Source organism: Ictalurus punctatus, chromosome 9 (genome assembly GCF_001660625.3).
Source record: "Ictalurus punctatus breed USDA103 chromosome 9, Coco_2.0, whole genome shotgun sequence".
Lineage (NCBI taxonomy): Eukaryota > Metazoa > Chordata > Actinopteri > Siluriformes > Ictaluridae > Ictalurus > Ictalurus punctatus.
The window spans coordinates 18,634,229-18,659,173 of NC_030424.2; the positions used below are offsets into that span (position 1 = coordinate 18,634,229).

A 24,945-nucleotide genomic window follows, 5' to 3' on the forward strand; every position below is an offset into this window, starting at 1 on the left:
CTTAAGTGATCATAAGCGGTGCATGCAACAGACACAGATTTAGACTAAACAGTATTTCTTGCGAATTAACAAATGTATTATAGGTCAAACAAAAAGTATGTGGGTTGATTTCAAACAAACTAAACATGCTAGAATAAAAGTTCAAAAGAATATTGAAATAAACAAAACAATTTTTAAACTAAATCAGGCATTTCTCATTTAATGTTAAAAATGAGAGGCGCTGCAGTGCTTCTCTCTCTTAGAATGAAAATAAGACAGCATGTTTGTTAACGGTAGCGTTCAACCCAAACACTAGTGTGACAATGTTTTGTTTAAATAAAGAGGAGCAAACTTTTACTTAGTGGCTTCCCACTCTCCCAAATAGAACCAAGTATGCAAATATTTTACTCTTTAGTGAAAAGTTTGAGTGCAATCCTTACTGGATTACTTTATTATAGGTAATATTGTATATATGAAAAACTAAAGTCATATGTGCTCATGATCACATTCTGACAGACCTTTAGAATGAGCTGGTTAACTGAAGACCATTTTCATGTTACTGATTACTAACTGCCAAGTGGACTAAAGTTAGAAAGCTAATTTGCAGATGCTGCCTCATAACATAGCTGTTGTTATGGCTGATATGAAGCTAATTAATATCATTATAACTATATGTTATTATTTATTTATAACTTGACTAACCCAGTGCAAGAAATAACTGCTTCACACTCCGCCTACATCAATGTGCATGGCCTGTTGGCATGGTGCTTACACAATGCACTTACCACATTTAAATCACTGTACATGGCTGCATACTGTACACTACAGTTTGAATAGATATAAATTAGGTTTTTAAAAACATTCGAGCATTCATTTAAGACTATGTAGATTCAAACTGAAGGCAGTAGAATACATGAGACCTTGAATATACAACCCCAGTTCCGAAAAAGTTAGGACAGTACAGAAAACGCAAAAAACAAAAAAAAAATTTTAAATTTCACCCTGTACTATATTGAACACACATTATTTGATGTTTTACTTTTTGAATTAGTTTATTTTCTAAAATATACATATTTCAAATCTGATGACTTAAACACACGCCAGAACAGTTGGAACAGTCGACTGTTTACCACTGTGTAACATAATCTTTTCTTTTAATAACACTTAATTAAGAGTTTGGTCAGGATTTTGTCCGGATTCCTTGAATATTTTAATTATATTGTGCACTGTAGAAGCTGAAAGGCCCAAAACCCTATCGATTTGTCTTTGGGGAATGTTGTTTTCAAAGTGTTGGATTATTCGCTGACGCATCTGTTGACAGATTGGCGAGCATCAACCCATCCTTGATCTTGAAGGACTAGGCCATTTTTAGAGGCTCCTTATATACTATGATTAGATGATTGCCTCACCTGTTTCACATCACCTTCTTATTTCAACACATCTCTATTAGTCTTAAATTGCCCCGGTGACAACTTTTTTTTGGAACGTGTTACATGCATCAATTTCCAAATAAACATTTATCTTCAAAAAACTATGCAGTTGATTAGGTAAAACATAAAATACCTCATTTTTAAACGTTTTTTGTTTAAATACAAGTCAAAGTACATTTACAAAACACTCCTCTTTGATTTTATTAGCATTCTCCCACTGTCCCAACTTTTTTGGAATTGGATTGTAATTTCAGACAAAATCTATCTGCTAAAAGGACCCCCCCCCAAATAAACAACAAAATGAAGAGAACTGGAATTACTAGGCTGTGAAAAAATGTCTATTGTTTAAACGTTTGATATTTTGTTCAAGAAATTCACAAAAATACTCTGCTCTCACGGATATCAAACAATTGCAAACACAGGTTTCTCAAAAAAAACTTTGTTAAATACAGGTGTGCAATAATTATTAGCACCCTTATGAATTCATACGAGAAAAAAATATTTGAAGTATATTTCCACTGATATAAAAAAAAAAAAAAAAAAAAAAAAAAACCAAAAAAAAAAAAAAAAAAAAAAACACACCACCATTTAGTACACTTAGTTGACTAGGAGCAGGAACTTGTTCAACCATGACCTCCTGTTTCAGAAGGGTATAAATATGAGGTAACACACAGACCACATTCCCTTAGTCATTCATAACAATGGGTAAGACCAAGGATAATATAGCTGTGATGTGCGGCAAAAGGGAAGTGTCTATAAGAAAATAGCACAAGCATTGAAAATGCCCATTTCCACCATCAGGGCAATAATTTAGAAGCTCCAGTCAACTGGAAATGTTATGAACCAACCTGGAATTGGACGTGTGTCTATACTGTCTCAATGCACCGTGAAGAGGATGGTTCAAGTGGCCAAAAAATCTCCATGATTACAGCTGGAGAACTGCAGAAGTTAGTTGAGTCTTGGGGTCAGAAAGTCTCCAAAACTACAATCCGAAGTCACATACATCACCACAAGTTGTTCGGAAGGGTTCAAGAAAAAAAGCATCTACTCTCATCCAAAAACAAACTCAAGCGTCTTCAGTCTGCCAGACCCTACTGGAACTTCAAATAGGACCGGGTTCTATGGTCAGATGAAACCAAAATAGAAACTTTTGGCAATAAACACCAGAGGTGGTTTTGGCACACACAAAGAGGTAGCCATATGGAAAAGTACCTCATGCCCACGGTTAAATATGGTGGTGTCTCTTTAATGTTTTGGGGCTGTTTTTCTGCCAGAGGACCTGTATATTTCGTTAGGACGCATGGCATCATGGACTATCAAATATCAACAGTTATTAAATGAAAACCTGACTGCCTCTGCCAGAACGCTTAAAAGGACAATGATCCAAGACATATATTAAAATCAACACAATAATGGTTTACTGACCACAAAGTTAAGGTCCTGCCATGGCCATCCCAGTCCCCTGACTTGAAACCAATAGAAAACCTGTGGGGTGACCTGAAGAGGAGAGTCCACCAGCACGGACCTCAAAATTGGAAGGATCTGGAGAGATTCTGCATGGAGGAATGGTCTCAGATCCCTTGCCATGTATTCTCCAACCTCATCAGGCATTATAGGAGAAGATGCAGAGCTATTATTTTGGCAAAGGGAGGTCGCACAAAGTATTGACTAAAAGGGTGCCAATAATTGTTGCACACCTACATTTAACAAAGATTTATTTTGACAAACCTGTGTTTTGTTTGCAATTGATTGATATACATGAGAGCAAAGTAGTTTTTTTTAAACAAAAGATGAAAAGGTTAAACAATAAATAATTTTTCACAGCCTTCTTTGCTCATATTTATCAAGGGTGCCAATATTGGTGGAGAGCACTTATATATATATATATATATATATATATATATATATATATATATATATATATAGGCCAGATGAGATTGTACAGAACTGTGTTAAACACACTGTAATTGTTGTTTAAATTCAATAAGGACAACTTCATTCAGCAAAAAAGTACTTACATTTTTTACTGTAGTCGACCAATTTTATAACCTAAGCAGCCATAAAAAGTAACATATCCAGTGATGCCACACTGTTGTTGATTAAACGTATGCAGAAATACATATGTATAAAATAAAACAAGTCACTGGAAAACCACATCTCAAGCATGGTGTAATACAACAATCACTTTGATGACATATGCCACACTAACAGTACATCTGGATTGTAGCTCTCAACGCATGGAGAAGAAACTCACAAAAATGTCTATTTGCAACCACAAACTGAATTGTACAACATACTCATGCCATAGGAACCGTCTAGACGGCTATGCGTCAAAGCCTCAAAATATTTAGCTTTTGTAATTAACATATGCTGTCTCTTCACAGATGATGACTATAACCAGTGATGCGAAAAGACAAATAAAACCAATTTTAGGTTTATCATCTAACATTTGCCTTTACTTAACTATGAAATCATTATAAAAGTCACTGTTCTAGACCCAGACAGAATTGTTCTGGTCATGAATGACTCTCACCTCTCCAAACGCTCCTCGGCCAATCACTTTTAGGATTTCAAAGTCCTCCTTGTGTAGTCTCATCTGTTTCACTTTAGATGTGAATGGTTTAGCTGTAGAGACAGAGAGAGAAAATAAATAGCATGTGGTCAGTATAAGAGAAATTAACAAGCCATTTTACTGTTGCGTGCGCCTTTACTCAACATCTTTACAGAGGAGTGCTCGGAGTAATACTGAAAAAGAAACCGAGTTACAAACTAAGTGAAGTATCTCAATTTCTCATCTACAGTTTGCAACTCGTCTTCTGGTTCGTTTTTAACATTTTCCCCCAAGTTTCTCCCCCATTTGGTCACTAGGGAGTAAAACGCCATCTGCCCTCTTATGCATACATGAGCTCACAGACGTCCACAATTGGCTTGTCTCTGTGATTGACAGGGCATCCCTCCCACCCAGATACATGGCAGCACATTTTCTACTTGCCTCCCAGCGACAGATCACTGTGGCATTGGTAGGAATCGACCTGGCGATCACCCAACGATAGGACAAACATTCCTGCTGTGCCACTAGGAAGCCATGGCTGTCTCTTTTTCACATTTTCATGGTACTGCACTAAACACACTTACACAATCCATGATCGCAGTTCTCAAGCATACAGCACTCAAATATCGATCATATATTTACCGTTTAGGAGTAAAACAGTAAGCATGATAAATGCTTAATTCTGACAGCTTTGCGGAAGTTTAGAATTCACAATGACAGGCAGCATTAGAGGCATTGTTTGGGTCTAATCAGAACAGAGGCTTCAGTGGCTAAAATGTCCAGGCATTTTAAAACACGTATATATGTTTTTCACTTCAGAGTAAAACAAACAGACTTTCTGATCCGGTTAACTTCAGAAGCACTTTGAGAAAACTCAGCTATTAAATACACAGGTTGACACTTCTTTTGTTTTGCTCTCCTTTCTTGCAGCTATTCTCATTTTACATTCTCTGGCATGGTCTCACTTGCTTCCTCTGCGACTATTTAGTCCAACAGTGATGGTGAGAGCACAATTAAAACATAGGAAATGTCAGTTTCTCTCTCGGATGAGGAAGGATAAGTGCGGCCTCCCTCTTGTCCATCTCTCTCTACAACAGCATTCTGAATATAAAATATAAGCTTAATAAGAACACTGCCTGTGTTTAGATATGCAACATTAACACCTGCACCATTGCACCATGTTGCCTAGCTAGTCAACCTATTGTGCAGCAGGAAGCAGCTACCACGGGCAAGGCTATCGCAAGTGATGTTGGCAGATGTTAGCTAAGACGCAATAAGTGTTTAAAGGAGAGGGTTTGTGTGTAAAATTCCCAGGAGATCAGCAGTTTCAAAAATATTCAAACCAACCCTTATGGTACCAGCAACCATGCCACGGTCAAAGTCACACAGATCACACTTTTCTCCCATTCTGATGTTTGATGTGAACATTAACTGAAGCTCTTGACCTGAATCTACTTGATTTTTTTGCATCGTGCTGCTGCCACATGATTGGCTGACACACACACACACACACACACACACACACACACACACACACACACACACACACACGTAAGCTGTGTAGCAAACTATAAGCATATAAAATTCTCAAAAACATCCTCAGTAATTTGCAAAACATTGATTCAGATTTCAAATATCCTGATGTCCATAATTTTTTCACCTCAAGTCTATTTTCCCATTAATGCCTAACATGTATTTGGGTGCATGCGATGCATGTAAAATGTATCTCGTGTAAGACCATTTACGGATCATGTAGTAAAGAATGTAACTTTGCTTGCATGAGCTTAGTAGATGTTACAAAAAAAACAAGGTAATGTTACCATCTTGAGTCTAAAACAAAACAAGATTCAGTGGGCTCATTAATAATACTACATCACAAAGTCCACATTCCCTTTAGCGCCAGTGGCACAGGTGTATTCATTTCCTAAAGCAGCACAGAGAAAGCAGTTAAAGCAACTTTATAACATGACCATGTGGGAACACATCCCAGCTTAATCTTTTCTTACAAAAAAGATCAGTCATTAACAATAGAAGTTGCACAAGTGTGTCACCGTATACTATTTAACCCCTAATTCACCGTTTCCAACAAGTCTCATAAGGCTACAATAGGGACTTGTACCAGGGGCGTTAGCTGGACTGTTAATCATCCAGGGCTGAGCCCAGATTCTTGCCCAAAATTTTTTTTTATAATTTTCTTTTTAAAACATGTTTCTAAATACACTGTCTGCATGCATTTTTTTTCTTGTATGCGAGGGCCAATTGCTTTAGAAATGTGAAAATTGAACAAAATGTATTTATCATAAAACATGTCTCGGGTGTTATCACTGTTTGCAGGACTACTAGACAGATAAAATCTAAAGCTTTTTGACTATCTAACAGGAGACCAAGCTAGTTTGGTGTCGCTAGCCAAGGGGATAAACAAGTAAGCTATCATAGCATGGGTTTAACTGCAGTAATGGGAAGGCCAGCACTTTCGGCTCTCAAACAGGTCTCCATTTAGTACCACTTCTGGCTTTTATAACTCAGCCAAATTTATACTAAACTACTTATTACTATACTAATTATACTAAACCTTTAATTGTACATACTTTTGAATTATGCTTAGCATAAAAACCTTTAATAATGTAAAAACAGCAAACACTATTACACGTGTATTGAACATTTTATTTATATTGAACTCTCCAAAACACAAACCATTCCAAACAAATCCCACTCACTGCACTGTTGGATGTACATGTCTAATATGGCTGTGAAGGTTGTCAGTAGACCCTGCTCCACATGATTTGTACCTGAAATTCTACATTCTGCCTTAATGTTGTCCATGTTATTCAAAAACATATTAAATGTATTAAAATATATATCATCATCATATGTGATTTGTCACGCGCACACATACGTCAACACAACAGTCAGTCAGTGAAGGGAGTGCGTGTAGTCAAACAGTGTGGTGAAAAGGTCATCCTATTATTCTGTCTTAGGGGTTTTTTTGGAACTTAATATAAATCTGCTCTCATACGGGAGGCGGCTCCCATCGCTCACTTAAAGGAGCTGACTCAGACTCGACTCGCGCGCGAACATCATCACTATTTACTATGTTACAGTGCCATGCAAAGTACATCATCTTTCCTTTTGCTATGCTCTGATCATGTTCATATAAACTGGAGCTCGTACAGACATTTACACACCATGCTTTCCTGCTCAGCATCAGTGTGGAAGTCTAGGAAAACCTGCCAGATGTTGTGATGGCTGATGGTTTTCTGGCCAAAAGAAGGTTTGTCTGCCCCTAACATAGCTTGAAATCTAATAAATAAATGTGTTTCATCAAAACACATGCCTTATTTACTTTTCAATTCTGACTTCCTGCAAATATTTTGCTGAGTACAAATCCAGTTTAACAAATTTGATGGTAAAAAGTCAGTCTACCTAAAAATACCTAAAATCTTGCCAGCGAAGTGTGATTTCCTCATACAGTGAACGTCAGGCTTTGATCAAGCCGATGTTTAAATATACACCATAGTGAAATGAACATAAGCCTAATCAATTTAGTTTGTATTCAGATGCTAGCTGTCAAAATGTCACCAGTGCTCCTCTACTGCAGGCAGAATAATCTTTAAAAGCAATTTTCACTTTTAGGACTAACACGAATTTAAAATGATACAACTTTACTTGGGGTTTACTATGTGAAGGTTTTACCAGACTTTTCACACTGGCCCTTATTCAACAAAGCTATGTAGAAATGAACACAGATTTGAACACATGCAGTGATGCACGAACAAATTTGTGTCTGGATCATAAAACTTGCATGCGATATCAAAATAAGAGGTGATTTCTTTGCAATAGATGAATCTATTTCCTCTGAGTTGACGTACACTACCACCCGCTAGTCATTTATTTAGACATATGCATGGCACATGCCAATTTACCCTCATATACATCTAATTTACCCTCATATACATCTAATTTATCCTCATATACATTTCATTTACCCTTGTATACATCTAATGTACACAGATGTTGCAATAACAGTTATCTAAGATCTGTAGAAAAAAAAGGAATAAACAAGAAAAAAGTTAAAAAAAACAAAAAAACTAAATTTTATTAGAAAACACATTTTTAGATTTAACTCTATGTACATTAGCTAAATAAGACCATTGTGCTTTCAACCTTACTTAAAACAGATATTTTATCAAGTAGTACAGACTAACAAGTAAGAAATAAGTAATTATACTGGCCAGGAACTAGATAATGAGTGTACCATTCCTTAAAAAAAATTAGAAATAATGTGATTTCCTGATCTAAGTATTGCATGTTATATACAGTCAGGTCCATAAGTATTTAGACAGTGACAATTTTCATAATTTTGTCCCTGTACATCACCAAGATGAATTTAAAATGAAGCAATCAAGATGTGATTTTCAGCTTTAATTCAAGGGGTTTAACAAAAACCATTGCATTAACCGTTTAGGACAATTTTTACGGAGTCCCTCCATTCTCACAGGCTCAAAAGTAATTGGACAACCGAAGGATAAGCGGCCAGGTGAGGCCTGTTTCCTCGTTACTTCATGATAAATTAATGAGATAAGCAGCATTTGGTAGCTGTCCATGGGAACTCTCAATATGCAGTGCAAAGAGGTGTTAATGCAAGTGAAGGAGGCTGAAAAAGCTAAATAACTGAAAAAACAAAACAGACCCATCAGAGAGACAGCAGAAACTTTAAGAGGGGTAAACGCTGGAGGAGGCGGCTGAATCGTTGTCAAAGTCGATAATCAAGAGACTCCTTCATGAAAGTAAATACAGACATTTTACCTCACTGGTAAGACTCAAGAACAGAAAGGGCAGATTAGACTTTATTATTTAAAAATAAATAAATAAATAAATAAATAAATAAATAAAAAATAAGCCTGGCCAGTTTTGATACAACATTAACTTGTACCAGAATGATGGGAAGAGAACTGAATGGCGAAGGAAAGGAAAGTCTCAAGTTCCACAGAATACTACATCATCGGTCTAACATGTGGAGGAAGTGTTATGGCATGGGCATGTACAGCTGCCAATGGAACTGGGTCACTTGTGTGTATTGATGATGTGACTGCTGATGGAAGTAGCAGCAGGATGAATTCTGAAGTGTATAGAGCTACACTTTCTGCTTAGATTCAGTCAAACGCAGCAAAACTGACAAGACGGCACTTCACAGTACAGATGGACAATAACCCAAAACGTACATCGAAAGCAACCTAACTGAGCATGCTTTTCAATTACCGAAGACAAAACTGAAGGCGGAAAGACCCACAAACAAACATTCAACTGAAAGCAGCTGCAGTAAAGGCTTGGCAAAGCATCTCAAGCGAGGAAACTCAGCATTTGATGTCGTCCATGGGTTCCAGACTTCAGGCAGTCATTGACTGCAAATGAACTGCATCAAAGTATTAAAAATAATTCTAATATTTATGATTACGTTAGTTTGTCCAATTACTTCTGAACCTGTGAAAACTTGGGGCAAAACTAATGGCTGTAATTCCTAAACGGTTAGTGTAAGTTGTTTTGTTAAACCTCTTGAATTAAAGCTGAAAGTCTTCACTTCAATTACACATTGATTGCTTCATTTTACATCCATTGTGGTGGAGTACAGAAGCAAAATTATAAACACTTATGGACCTGACTGTATTACAACAACAAAAAAGCCAAATATTAATGCGGAACTCTGTTTTAGTTATAAATAGGAGATTGAAGTAAATCAAATAACCAACTGCAATTACTACCCTTATATTTACTCTGTTCTGCAAGTAACAATAACCTCTGATCTGAGAGGAAAAACCATTTCACATGCTCACAGTGCAACACGTAAAACTATTAAAAGACTAACCAAAACCATCATACAAATGCTCACTAAATTGATACAAGCTGTCATTGCACATGACCAAAAACATAATAAAACACAACAAAATAACAATCAGCCTCACATCAGAGGAGTCATTCTGTTCCTCTGTGTAGTGAGGCAGACATGTAAATATAAATTAAACGAACCATACTGCTCATCTTCTGGGTTGCCCTGCAATGAGACACCATATAAAGGCAACGCAACAAGCAAGCAGTGCAACATGACTTCCATAGAGGGTAAGAATCTCTCAGTCACAGAGCCACTACTGCATCCAGCTAAACTGGTTATGCAATTAAGTAGACTAGTCAGTCTACAGCAGTAAATATAAAATCCTGACAAGCCTTTGAGCTTGCGTTTTATGTTGGTTAACAGTAATAGGTTGCACATTTTAAATAAAACATTTCAACTGCGACTATAAAGTGATAAGGGTACATAGTCACAAAGTATTAAAACTGGGAATTTTGTTAGCTTCAGCAATTAATAGCTAGTACCCAAAAAACCCTACAGTGGACACTCACATAAAGGTGCGTGTTAGTCAATTGATACAAACTAGAAGCGCTGATATCATTAAAAAAAGGCCTCCTTGCCTATTTAGTCTGCTTTGTAAAAAAGCGATTTAATAAGCAGAAAATAAAGCATCAATAACTTCTATAAATACATATAGTTCTGTCTAAACTCCTGTGACAAATTGGGTCACACTCATATACTCAAGTGTGTGAGTACAGATACACCTGACAGCAAACAGAGTCCAAGAAGCCATAAGCAAAGGCAAATCATCATGCATCCTGAACCAAAACTAAAAATATTAAATTTTTCGTATATTTATTACAATAAGGAATCTTTCTTCCTTTATTTAACACGTCTTTGTGAATAGATCAAATAATAACATTTCTGTTAATATTATATAATTCAGAAGGGTCAGACTCGAGTCCTGGACAGTTGCAGCACTGCAGAGCTCATCATTCTCTCATATTGACACCTTATACCACAGCAAGGCTGAATCCTCCAATTGGTCAGATGCCATTATTTTCATAACTGCACATCTCACACCGTAGTTCTGGCTGTAACAAACATCATAAACAGATTTTTTTTTTTTTTTTTTTTAAATGTGCTGTTTAACAAATTAAACATATGGACTTTGATGTAGTGACTTTTTTTTGTTAGGAGACAACCTATTTAACAATTTATGGAAGGAGGTTTGGCTTTGCCACAGTCGCAGTAGTTTGCAAAGTTTATCAGCATAGGAAAGTCTTCAGGACAGAAGAGGTTGCACTTTCCAGCTTATTGGCAAAATGACGAGCTGCATTTAAAAAATATATAATTTTTATATATAAAATACAAAAGGCTATAGACAATGTCGCTTACACTAAGAAAGTCAATATTGTAATTGTTGCCGAATCTCTTTGGTATAAGAGGAATAACACACGCCAGACCATGCTGTTATACATCCATCAGTTCTCGAAGTTGATGGCTGCGTCCGAAATCGCGTACTACCCTACTACATAGTAGGAGAAATGAGGTACGCCAGAGGGGTAGTATGTCCAAATTCTCAGTAAGCGAGAAATAACCGGATGGCATACTGCTTCCAGTAAGATTTTGCAGTACGCAACTGATGGACACTACGCAAGTCAAAAATCCCATAATGCAACAGGAACAGAAGACAGCACGTTGGCTCTTTTTAAGTATTAACCCTTGGTTAAACAGGACTTGTTTAACAATTCCCGAATAAATTGTTAACTTGAAGGTTTAAACAAGAACAGTTGTCACAGCATTTGAAACCTTTTTCGTGATCTCAATCATACCTTAGCCAGCCAAGCTAACGGCAACAAATTTACCTCAGCCTGTTAACACTGCCCACATTAAAAGTATTAAATCACTTCACTTTTCTGATGTGCATTTTGCCTTTAGTGCAGTTGCTTTAATCTGGTGGTCCAAAAGATTTGTGCGTTTATGAGGACAGTCGAAGGTCACATGACAATGCCAACATGGCAGATGGAGTATGTCCAGGATTGTATTCATACTACACACACATACTGATTAGTATGTACTGTTTCAACAGCTGTGAATTCAATTGCATTGAGTGCAATATGTACCGTCACATTACATGAATTCAGATGCAGCCTAAAAATAAGCAAGCATAAGGATCTGAGGGACTTTGACAAGGGCCAAGTTGTGTTGGCTAGATGACTGGGTTAGGGCATCTCCAACGCAGCAGGTTTTGTGGACTGTTCCCAGTATGCAGTGGTTAGCCCCTACCAAAAGTGGTCCAAGGAAGGACAACTGGTGAACACTGTCATGAGCGCCCATGATCCAATCGCACAGAGGAGCTACTGTAGCCCAAATTGCTTAAAAGTTAATGCTGGTTATGATAGAAAGGTGTCAGAACACACCATGCATCGCAGCTTGCTGTGTACGGGGCTGTGAAGATGCAGACCAGTCAGAGTGCCCATACTGATCCCTGTACACCACCGAAAGCATCAGAACTGGACCATAGAGCAATGGAAGAAGGTGGCCTGGTCTGATGAATAACGTTTTCTTTTACATCATGTAGACATCTGGTGTGTTGCTTACCTGGGGATGAGATGGCACCAGGATGCACTATGGGAAGAAGACAAGCTGGCGGAGGTAGTGTGATGCTCTGGGCATTGTTCTGCTGGGAAAACTTTGGTCCTGGCATTCATATGGAGGTTACTTTTACACGTAGCACCTACCTAAACACTGTCACAGACCAAGTACACCCCTTCATGGCAACGGTATTAATTATTGCATTATTAGAGTGCATTATTAACGATAATGCACTCTGTCACGATACAAAAATTGCTCAGGAATGGTTTGGGGGAACCCGACAAAGAGTTCCTTCTTTTTATACTCATGTTCAGATGTCTAAATAAACCTAGAATTTTCCATAATGCAAAACATGCCCCCGAGTTTTGTTATTTAAGTATTATAGAAAACACTTCTTGTCTTGGTAAAGACGCAGCGTAATGTAAATATACTGACCTGTTCGGATTGATGATTATGACTTATGGGATGTGAAACCCCCTTATAACTGGCCTTCTTGAAATACCACAAGATGTCAGGGACTGTTCCCTTAGTCAGCATTTTCCGTTAAACAGTTGGGCCATAAAAACAACCGTTCTGCTCTGTATCTGTGACATTCATAGACCTACGCATGCCTTAAATCCCAAGCTTACAGAGCTGAACACTTATCTTGCGTTTTAGTTTTCCTGTAGCACATTAAGCCAAAGTGGTTTGTTTGCTAGAAAGTGTAACATGCATTCAATATTCTTGGTAAAAAGACAGCAGTTATACTGTAACATCTTGAAGATTTTAGCCCTCACTACTTTGTCCTCATCCCAATATAAAATTAGAATAGCTCCAAGTATCAGTCAATATCTGGTACTGATCCAATACTGACTAACTAAGCCAGCTCTCTGAAAGCTTTGTTGCCAAGTTATATGAAACCTTGGGCACAATGGATGTGTGCTCTAGGACAGATCTTGTCTAACATTCACAAGTCGATCATATTGCAATCAGCCTCACATTTTGTTTTGTTTCAAACAGATGATTGTGGAGCTAGCATGTGACTACCAATTAAACATGTTAAAGCTAGATCTTATTTTTTTGTTTATTTATTTGGGGATGTTTTTTCCAAAAAAAAAACAAACAAACCATGATTTGAATTGACTGTCACATGTTTTGGAGTGCGATTCTAATTGAGGTGATTACTTGCTTCTATAAAAAGAGTTGTATTTTATTCCACATGGGTATTGTGCCTGATGAAGACCTGACAGTCGAAACGTTGCGCTTTCAATAAAATTTGTTTGGAGCTGTAATTCAGTGTGTGGACATCACACTTCTTTTTCCCACAAAGCTGGATCATGCCCAGTTTTACAGATGAGAAAATCAGTACCTTTGTTCAATAAGACGCTTTAATGTGAACAAGAAAAGCCTGACATAGTCTCATATAATTGACTATTGAGAAATAATTTAGGAGGTTTTTCTGGTACACAACATTCCAACAAGACAAATCACTGACAACATTAATGACAAAGGCTTGTCACCTGAACAGGCTACACACTCAACATCTGTACCCAGTCAGCTAAGTTAAAACCTCTCTGAGGCACTTTGCTATCACAAGGTTATGACCGTCATAACAAATCTGGCTGACAGACAGGATGCAAGTTCCAGCTTGTTCTAGCACAGTTCTTCATACTAGGCTACATGTTAATAGCTCTGTAAGAGGAGCACAATAGTTACATCACACTTTCCTAAAAGAAACTGACATCTGTTTAATGCTTTATCTTGACTTAGTGTTTAGAGATAACCACGTAAATCAAAGTACTAAGTGTCAAATGTCATTCTACAAGGAGGGAGAAAATAATAAATAGCTAATAATAATAATAATAATAATAACAACAACAATCAAATAGAGTAATCATTTTAGGCATATTTTTTATAGTTTTGAAGTATTCAATGATAAGGAATGCTGCGACACCAAGAATAGCTCCGGTGAAATGGGAATGACTGTTTATATTTTCCAAGACTTGGCCTTTTTATAGGCTACACAAACTCCCTTAAAGTCTCAGCTGTTATGGGCAAAGAACAGACAATGTAAAGGTTTGACAAATCTAAATGTGAGAAACGTATAGGTTTTACAAATATAATGTAATAAAGTAAGATTTACTGTATCACATGTGCATTTAAAAAAAAATTCAACGTGCATAGCACGGTTCAATATGTTTTTGCTGACTTGCTAAAGGTTTTGAGGAAATGCTGAGAACAACTTTGAGCAAGGGGGGGGGGGGGGGGGGGGGGGGGGGGACCAGAAGTAATGATGTCAACATTTTCAGAATTCTGGCTAATTTGCCTCTAATGAAAATACAAATATTTACAGACCAGTGTATTTCACTTAGACACCTCATATACAGGTTTTTTCCCCTATTCCTAAACTTATAATACACATTTTTTTAATATACACATTGTATCAAGAGTAAAAATGACAGTGCAGGTATATACATAGTTTATTGTCACAATTTTGTGTCATTTACAAATAATGTGTATGAGTAATCAGGTCCTGTTAGAGTAAAAGACAACACACTGATCCTTGATGTTTAACTCAGCCTTGCAGTTCAACATGCAGGTATGACTACTAAATATTTAGCAGCATGTTGTTACTTGACTTTACTGAAGGCTGTATGCACTCTAGAAATGCTCTGGGCCTTTCCAGAACCACCAGCACCAGAAACATGCAATCAGTGACCTAAAGTCCATACACACACACACTCACTCACTTTTCTTTATTATATTAGTGCTATAATATATTAGAGAACTATTTGGAGAAAAGAAAGAAGAAAAAAACAATAATAAAAAGTGTCACAGAAACATCAGCCAGTGATGGATTATTATCCAAGAACATTAAACACATGCTCATTTCCCAGCATTGAGCTTTTTGTTTAGTATGTACATGTGATTTGTAGGTAAGCAAATACTGACTGATATGCACAATCTGTGAACCCCTTCTGCTCCATCCATCAATGTAAGGAGATCACTGCTGACTAGATATCTTTTAAGTGTCAGACCATTCTCACTACAGCACTCACACAGACACGGTCATGGCAGGCGATTGTGTGTGCCACCGGTATGAGATCATCAAGCAGAACAGGTTTGCATACTGTGTGTACTTAATGTGCAACTTATTTGACACGCCTATTTTGCTAGTACACCAATTACACACTACAGACTCAAATTTTCCTTAGACCCATTTTAATAAAAATCCTGTAGTCCACAGCTTCCCTGTCCTGGTCCTGACTACCACCTGTTCTGCACATTTTGACATATTCTCTGCTCCAACACACCAACTCAGGAAGGGCTGTTAGTTAGGTGATTAGTTGAATCAGGGATGATGGGAGCAGAAGAAACACTCAAATGTGTAGGACAAGGGGTACTCCGGGACTGAGGTCAGGCATCAGTGCTCGAACCCATCACCAGTGGTTAGATTGTAATCAGGTTGGAGATTTATATTATAGCTGGCGGACTGTGCTCAAAACTGACACGTACACCCTGCCAGGTCAGGGGTCAGTGCTGAGAACGGTCCAAAACTTTAATAATCGGTGACGGTCATGTTAACTGATGGACAGTTGTGAAGAACAGCTAGTCAGGAACTGTACACCTACTATAGAGTATGTGTACATGTTAAAACGCTCAATGCTTGTGGTGTATTTAATAAACTGAACAATTTCAAACTAACCACCGTGTGTATGTGTAAAAAACTCTTACCCCATTCCAGGAACTCTGCTATGTTCTTCTCCCTCCTGAGGGGGGAATTATTGCACTCATCATACATGCAGATGAGCACGTCCAGAAGAGACTCGACGCTGAAACACTGGCCATTGGACTGGACCGGACCATCCAGAAACAGCTTTTCCAGCTTTTTCAAACGAACCTCCCCCGACATGGTGGAGTAAAAATGTGGTAGTGTCTGCCTTTACAATATCTGACAGAATTGTGTTGAAAATATAAACACTGACATTAAAAAGGGAGTCAGCTAGCCACGTCGGTGCTGAGGCTACAAACACAAACAGCTAGCTAAGCTCCAGAAGAAAACACTTCATGCTCCCATTCATATACAACAGAGAACCATGGTGTGCTCACAATGCCTTAGCTAGAAAGCTAGCTAGTTGTTGTTTTTTGAAGGGGGGAGGTAATTATATTTATGTCGTTCACCTAATACTATCCGCTACATTTTCTGAAAGTTGTTGGAGTTACAATTTATCCGAGTCAGAAATTAAACAAATATCAGCCTGGCTAGACGTGATGTCGCTCCACCGTTCACACGCCTTACTTCTTAATAAAACAGTGCGCGTTTGTAATACGATGAAGAGCTGTTCATATTGAAAATGTATATTTGTATATTCTATTAAAATAAAAAAAGGCAGATAAATAAAACTGGTTATCTGTTTGTCTTCAGCTGCATCGGTTACAACCAGCGAACGTGAGAAAACCCTGCTGCAGAAGAAGATATGCTAGGTAGCTAAGTAGCTAACGACAGGATTGCGCTAGGTAAGGTTAACTCTTGAATACCTAGACACTAGACAATGGGAATGTTCTATTAAAACATTGGTTTAAGCGACACTGCTTAGTACAATAAATTAATTTGCAAAACATTAACATATCTAAACACATCGATTAGATCCTTTTGCGAACTACGTCTGGCTAACCACAAAGTAAGTTCTAAGCTAGCTAATGACACTACTCTGTAGCTATAGCAGCCGAGCCGAAAACCTGGCTAGCTAACTAACTTGATACAACTTCCAAAAACAATTTTTAGTTGATAGGCAGCACGAACAGTCCGTAAAAATAAAACCGACGCCTCTATAAAGCAGGTCCTTTCCACAGAGGAAACACGCCAGGATGAACAGTAACTAACATTCCCCGTGTCCCACAGCCCTGTGGAAATCCGTGCCTCTCCCCTGTGCGACTTCAGCCCGCAGCCCACCGTGCTCAGGGAATGCGGCGGCAGCGGCAGGAAAATGCTCCATCCCAAATGTCTCCCTACATGTAGTGCACTACATAGTGCGCAGTAGCCAAGGTTTTATATCCGGTTTAATGTCCCTATAGAGGGAGTCGGTAGCCATTTGAAATGAAGCCAGCGAGAATTCCACACCAACATGGCGACGAGCGCACAACAGCTGTTTTGCTTTATGTGGAAATTCAGGGATGCTGGAAGTGTCTATTCCGCTATTTCTGCACTATAAATCACTGATAAAGTTACGATTATTTTGCATTGTGGTAGAGGAACAAAGTTATTCAGATGAAGCCTTTTTAAAGTGTAAGGAGATGTTGTGAAGTGGTATCTCTTCGTGGGCTTTTTCCAACAATGTCATTGCTCATTATTTATTTGTTGGGACTCCCCCATTAGCAAAAAAAAAAATAGATTGAACTCAGGATCGATTATTTGTGGCAGTGTTTTCCTCCCCCAGTCTCTTTTTCTTTGACCAGCTTGCACACTGGCGGTCCCAGGGGTCCTGCTGTCCATCAGTCACAGCTAACATTTTATTTGCAAATTACTTTCTGGAGAGAAAAAAAAAACGTTTATTTGGTGCCTATATGATTTCAACAAATCCCCTGAAAAGCATATTTACCCTGATTTAGTTAGATATGCTATGTTAAGAGTTACAATATGTTACTTTCCAAACAGCAGATATGTGCACTTCACCTCTGATGATTTATAGCAACACAAATCTACCATGTACAAGCGTAAAAACACTTGAGTACCAAGGGTCAGATGTCAAACATGAGCAAAACAAAGAAAGTGACTTTATGTTTCACAGATGTTAATTATTACAAGGAACCAAAATGGGTCGGCAAACACATCAGGTTCAATTTGTTAGAATCATTTTATTTTTAAAGGAGCATGTAGTCAGTTTTGCACATGCAATCTAGGTTATATCATTGAAGAAAGAGAAACGCAATCAGTAAAATATGAGTAGCATTTAGCTCGGTTAAAAATAGCTCAATTGTCTTTAAGAACTAAATTGTGCTTGTTTTTTGTAATGTAAACTATGTAGAGACAATAATAACGACGATGGTGTAATAGCGCAGACTGCTGGACAAATGAAGGGCTGAATTTGATAATCGGGATTGCTGGTTCGTTTTGGAATCCATTCAACGACACACACACACACACATACACATATGTCTCTGTGCTTGTCGTCTCTCTCTCTCTCTCTCTCTCTCTCTCTATCTATCTATATATATATATATATATATATATATATATATATATATATATATATATATACATACATACATACATACATACATACATACATACATACATACATACATACATACATACATACGTGTGTGTGTGTGTGTGTGTGTGTGTGTGTGTGTGTGTGTGTGTGTGTGTGTGTGTGTGTGTGTAAAACAGACATATTCCACAGCCTATATTTAATTCAGAAAATGAATATTGGATGGTAGCCTGTAAAACTATGGGGGTTCGAATTGTTTCATAATTCCAAATAAATAGATTACAATCCACAAATAAATATAGTGAGAGTTACAAAAATTAAACAAATTCACAAATGCATTGAATGAGATCCAAAAATATATGTTAGTAGTTTCACAAAAAGAAATTAAATAGACAAATAAATAAATAAATACATAAATAACGAGTTTTGTGACATTTTTTTTTCTACTAATATGTTTTTAATGTCACAAACACAATTGTGCCCTGCATTCATTTGTGGATCGGATCCTGTGCATTTGTGGATTTTGAAACATTTCTAGCATCAAGAGTGCACACAAATCCACAAACAGTTAGACTCCGCCGTCAGTCTTCTCAAGCCAATCGGATAACCGATACATTGCACTGACCAATCGTAGCACGTTCTCGCTCCAACCAATCACGTTTTGTTTTACAATCAGGACGGGAACAGAGTCATGTTGCACTGATCTCACATATATATCATCTAACAGCATCACTGTAACAACATCTAAAAGAAACCCAGCAACGTTATGCGTCATAAATGCACTGTTATTATAGATGAGTGGTCTGATGGATTAGTAATGATTCACTGATTCAGTAAGGATTCGTTTGACTGACGGAAACACTGGTGAAAACACATATATTGCCTTAAAATAAAGAGTTTGTGACCCGTAGTGTTGCTTGTTTTCTTTTAGATGTTGTTACAGTATGCTGGTAGATGGTTAGAACCACTCTCCTGTCGTCATTCCTCCTGATCGACCATGTTGGACAGTTTTTATAATATGGGAGTTCAGTGTAATATGACTCTGTTCCCGTCCTGACTATAAAGCAAAACGTGATTGGTTATAGCAAGAACGTGCTACGATTGGTCAGTGCAATGTGGCGGTTATCCGTGCATACAGTGGGCGGAGTCTAACTGTTTGTGGGTCTGTGTGCACTCTTGATGCTAGTAATGTTTCAAAATTCACAAATGCACAGGATCCGATCCACAAACGAATGCAGGGCAGAGTTGTGTTTGTGACATAAAAACATAGCCTATTATTTTATTCGCAAATCTTATTTTATTCATTTGTCTATTTAATTTATTTTTGTGAAACTACTAACATATATTTGAGGATCTCATTCAAAGCATTTGTGAATTTGTTTATTTTTTGTAAATCTCTACATTTCTTTGTAGATCGTAATCTATTTATATGTAATTATGAAACGGTTCTAACCCCATATAAAGCGGCTAGTCGTCAATGGATCCACGTTGTGATGCTAATGTGCGACACGCAGCCTATCATTAACACATTGCCTAATGTGTTTATTGGAGTTGCGTTTTGATTAAAAGGCTGGAAGAAAGGACCAGGGATTAACGTTGTTTTTATCCCACTATGCTATTGTTTTTCATTTGGCGAAAAAACCCCACAGACAGTTCCCACCTCCAATCTAGATCATGTACCTGATCTTTAAAGTAGGCTATGTAGTAGGCTAGAGCCCACATAAAATACCATGCAGATAAATGAGTCTATATAATATGTGTGTATTGAAAAGTAAACCAACTGCTAGGCCAACGATAATAACGCAGTAGACTAGACTACTACAGCATACGACTTTAAAATCTTATACACTTATACTAGTGATGCGCCACGTTTACTACGAATTTGTATGGTTTATATGAATACTTCCTATGCTTAACATGTGGTATTTGCAAAAAGCCTTCGAAATTTTGCCCAGACTAACTTTAGTCATATATTGCTTTAGGCGTTAGTCCTATCACTCAATGAATATTTAACATGCTTAATATCTTACTACTGAATATACCGAAATATGTGTTAATTTAATCTCAAATAATTTCAGAAAAAGTTTCACAAAGGACCGTCAATATATTTTTTATTACATTAAAACTAAATCAAGATATTCATATATACACATGCACTATATTGAACACGATAAGCAGAAAGTATTTAATGACAAAAAAATGTCATTTTAACAAATACAGAATAAATATGTATTAATCAGAGCGAAAGTATATGTGTATTCACATGAAATTGGAAGGACTGGAAGCCAATACTCAAGGAAAACATAAGAGATCAGAAAACCTGTAGGCTCCTCATTCAATTAAGATGTTAGACCACTGTCATTTTGTGTAATTGGATTTGGAATGGTCAGGTAAATCATATAGGAATAGTGTAGCCTATGTAATGAATTGTCTATAATGAAAGTCTAGTCAGGAGTATTAATTGTTCACTGACATCAAAACTCATAAACAACTGGATGGTAGACTATTATGTGGAATGTCCTTGGTTAACAGTTTAATGGAAAGGATTAGTTACAGGAATCATTTAAATCTAATTTAAATATATGAATAATTTTGATATAGTGGAATAACCTATATATCATGATTTCTATTCGATTAGGAACGTAGAAGTAGAAGTAATAATTAGCCCTTACAAAAACATAAAGTCTTAATAAATACTTATACAAAAATATACAGTTTAACACTTTTATCGTAATTCTATGTGGGTAAATTTGTGCTATAATTAATGTGAATGAGCTGTGTAGAGAACAAAGAAAAGTATTTTATTAACCAACATTTGTTTGCTTTATGATATTTTGAAATGCAACTTCCATATATAGTAACACTGTTTTACACTGTTACTGAATTAATGTCTCAATTTAATAGCAATATATATAATGATATTATTATAAAATTAATACAATAACATTAATGTCATAATATAAATATTTTCCACCATGACAAAATAACTTAATAACATGATTAACAGCAGGATGCAGGGAGTATATTTGGTGACTTTTCTGAGAATAGTTGATTTATCCTCAGACCTTTCGGAGGTCCAAGTTGTCTGATAGAAAACCTATAAGCCAATACACAAGGCAGACTGAGGCCAACTTTAGTCCTCCTGTTTGTGGGACAAAAAAAAAACGTCTGACTGATCCTAGAGCAGAAATAGATAATCACCCCCTTAAGAAAACTTCTTCCAATCCACATTTCCAAGTGCCCAACACCGTAGTCTGTATCTGTAATAATAACTCGATCCTTATAAGAGATAAAGTAAGTTCTGAATACACTTTGCCTCTAAATATAACCCAACCAATAAATATGGACCCAAATTTGTCATTAATGAGAATACTATCATATGAATTCAAACCTGCTAATATTAACACTTTATTGACATGTCAGGGTTACAATCACATTCGGAAAAAAGTACTGCACATTTTGCAGGACCGGTCAATGGAGTGCTACCTTCTCCAGTGCATGATTTTGTACCTATATATATCTTTTACACAATCATGTGAATGCAATGTAATGTATATAAATAACCCAGTGACAAGGAAAAGTAGGTATACCGTTTAGTACAATATTTTCTGAGAGGGAACCGGGCCTTCATTATGTCACTGATTAAATTACATTCAGATACATGCTTTGGACAGCATATAGATTTTTTTTTTTTTTTTTTTGAGACACTCATCTGAGAAAACAAAGTAACGACTCATAATTAGCGACGTATCTTTGAAGTAGCTCAGACTCTTCAGGTTACTACCCCCCTCCCCCCTCCTACCCCGTTAAGGCTGTAAAGTGGTCTAGACGTGATGTGATACAGGGGGTTGAGCTGAATATAAGGAGAGGACACTCATAAGCCCTTCACATTCAGTCACTTCACGACCCTACGAGATGGCTCTCCTCATCCACCTGCTGCTGTGTGCAACGCTCATCTCTCTGGCGCAAACTTACTCCACTGAAGACATGAAGAAGGCGATTCTACAAAAAGTCGGACTAACGGAACTGCCCAGTATCCAGAAGAGAGACTTGGAAAATCTGGTGGTCCCGAATCACATCAAGAACAAGTATCTGTCCATGCTGAAACTGCACCATGCTCGGAGGCGGAGGTCTCTGCCCAGTTTGGCGGGAATCCTCAGGCGTATCCATGGCAACATAGGTAAACTGATTTTTGTCCAAAGTAGCCTATTAAATATACGAATAATGTCAATTGAAGCCTTCATGTTGAATTCACACTTTCTCTCCCAGAATAAAAATAGGGGGGGAAATATTTTCCTTGTCGCTGTGGTATTACTCTCAAGGGTACACCCTTAATATATAGGCTATTTTTCATCCCGGAACATGCATAAAGTGTTCCTTTAAAATGTACATTTCTAGGTATAATATACACAGTAAAGGTACAAAACACAGTACCACCCCAGCGACAAACTTAGTACCCTTTTACTGAGAGTGTACAGTGTGTGTATGTCCAACTTGGCTTGAAGATTTCAAGTATCCTCTTATATATTTTCCCAGATATCACAGGGGAAATGAAATACTCAGAAATGACTCGACAACATCTCGTGTTTGACATGGAGTCACGGCTGAAGGAAAACAGCGAGGTGGCCATGGCAGAGCTCAAACTTTATCAGACTGCTCCGAGGAAGCTGCCTGGGACCGAGAAGAAGAAGCACAGACCCGTCCATCACGCCCGAGTGAGCATATACTGGCTGTGCAACGAGTCCAACCACACTTCACTGGTAGACTCAAGGTAAGCACATGGAAGCTGTAGCTATATTGAGACAGACAGTTGATTCCTGACTCAGATTAATTGCTTAATAAAGGAGCAAGGCAGAATTCATTGCTTAATGCTTGCTCTTATCTCGGACAGGTTGGTGCCAGTAAACGAGGTCGGCTGGAGGAGCTTTGACGTGACTCAAGCGGTTCATTACTGGTCCAAGTCACTGACAAAAAGTCCACTGCACTTGGAGGTGCGGATCGAAGGAGAGAGGCCTGGAAATTATGCAGCCGTAATGGCAAAGCGAGTGCGATTCACCATGCAAAACACCCCGAACAACCTCGACAAGACTGCAGGGACACCTGAGCTCATCCTATACACCTTGAACTTGGAAGAATATGGGTAAGTGATATTATAACAGTATAGGGTTAGTATAACCCGAAATCCACCACTGGTGTGTATGTTGCAGTATTTTCAGGATATAATATCAGCAGTGTCACTAATGCGTTATTGTATACAGGTCCCTGGGCGACTGCAGGCGCGGCGCGAACAATCAGGCGTGCTGTCGGGAGGAACATTACATCAACTTCCGGGAAGTAACGTGGGCGCAGTACTGGATCCTGGAGCCCGCTGGATACCAGGCTTTCCGCTGCGCAGGAGGATGTAAGCAGCCGAAGCGTAATTACGGCTACGGACCGAGATCCTGCTCGGTAGTGGAAAGCGCGCCTCTTCCGGTTATGTACCTGGTGAAGAAAGGGGACTACACACAGATCGAAGTGGCCGAGTTTCCCAACATGATCGTTGAAAAGTGCGGATGTTCCATGGACAAGATTTCCACAGCTTAAAAGCGAGGACTTCTCACTATTCAACTGAGCACTTGAAAATAATGCATATAATATTGTCTCGAGTCACGTTAGTTTATTTTGCACCATCAAAGGCACTGTGTGATTTCACTTTTACTTTCTGAGAATAAAAAACAATTCATTTTTTAATCTTAATGTGTAATGGTGCAGCCTTCTGTGTTTAAACGTTTGTTCTGTATGAATTTCATGTCGTCTAGCTATAAAAATGCTTATGATCTTGGATCTAACAGGGTAGTTAGGGAAGACTGACAAAGCAATGGAATTTAACAGGTTCCGAAATAACACACCGGATTACTTAGGAATTAGGAGATAACCACATAAATCAATTAGATGCTAACGAGCACTTCATAACACTTGAAGCGAACCAGCCATTAACACATTTCACACACTGCAACATTTTTCACTGCAATCAACTGTTCGGGTTCATGTAGGTACAGCTGATTGCATTGCATGCAGGATATAGCCTACAATAAACAACTCAGTCAGTGAGCTGTGGTGGATGACAAAATCTTTTAAATGCTTTGATTTCTGTGGCTGTGGTAGGCTAGTCGTTTGGATGTAAGCATCATATTTTGAAAAGTTTAATGCACAGTAATTATAATTTCACTCCTATTATTCCATTAATGTAGTGTATTTTTATTTATTTTTTTATTTTTAATTAGTGAAAGAAGCTCCTTTAAGAAGGAAGCAGCCAGGGGAATAGTCATGGAGGTTGTTGAAGTTTAGTTTTTAATTTATTATTAATAAGAA

The 24,945-nt window shown here is 37.7% G+C and overlaps 2 protein-coding genes across 11 annotated transcripts in view; one reads left to right on the plus strand and one right to left on the minus strand.

The window, feature by feature from the left end:
* Positions 1–17,370, minus strand: part of cdc42bpaa (CDC42 binding protein kinase alpha (DMPK-like) a) — a 60,778-nt gene extending 43,408 nt beyond the window's left edge. For 5 of the 10 annotated variants that reach the window (XR_008396943.1, XR_008396941.1, XR_008396942.1 and 2 more), the window contains exons 1-2: positions 16,118–17,369; positions 3,943–4,034 (exon numbers count right to left, since the gene is read on the minus strand). Coding sequence is in view for 5 of the 10 variants with exons in the window: in XM_053682463.1 (XP_053538438.1) it covers positions 3,943–4,034; positions 16,118–16,295 (270 nt within the window). In the remaining 5 variants the exon portion in view is untranslated. Of the gene's footprint in view, positions 1–3,942; positions 4,035–16,117 lie in introns of all 10 variants that reach the window. The other 5 variants (XM_017476312.3, XM_053682464.1, XM_017476311.3 and 2 more) reach the window with 2 other exon arrangements.
* A 4,973-nt stretch (positions 17,371–22,343) lies between these two features.
* Positions 22,344–24,330, plus strand: lft2 (lefty2). Its single transcript, XM_017475618.3, has 4 exons — positions 22,344–22,774; positions 23,131–23,365; positions 23,486–23,734; positions 23,853–24,330. Exons 1-4 carry the CDS (start codon positions 22,510–22,512, stop codon positions 24,175–24,177), a joined length of 1,074 nt encoding a protein of 357 aa, XP_017331107.1. The 5' UTR covers positions 22,344–22,509; the 3' UTR covers positions 24,178–24,330.
* The last annotated feature ends 615 nt before the right edge of the window (positions 24,331–24,945 follow it).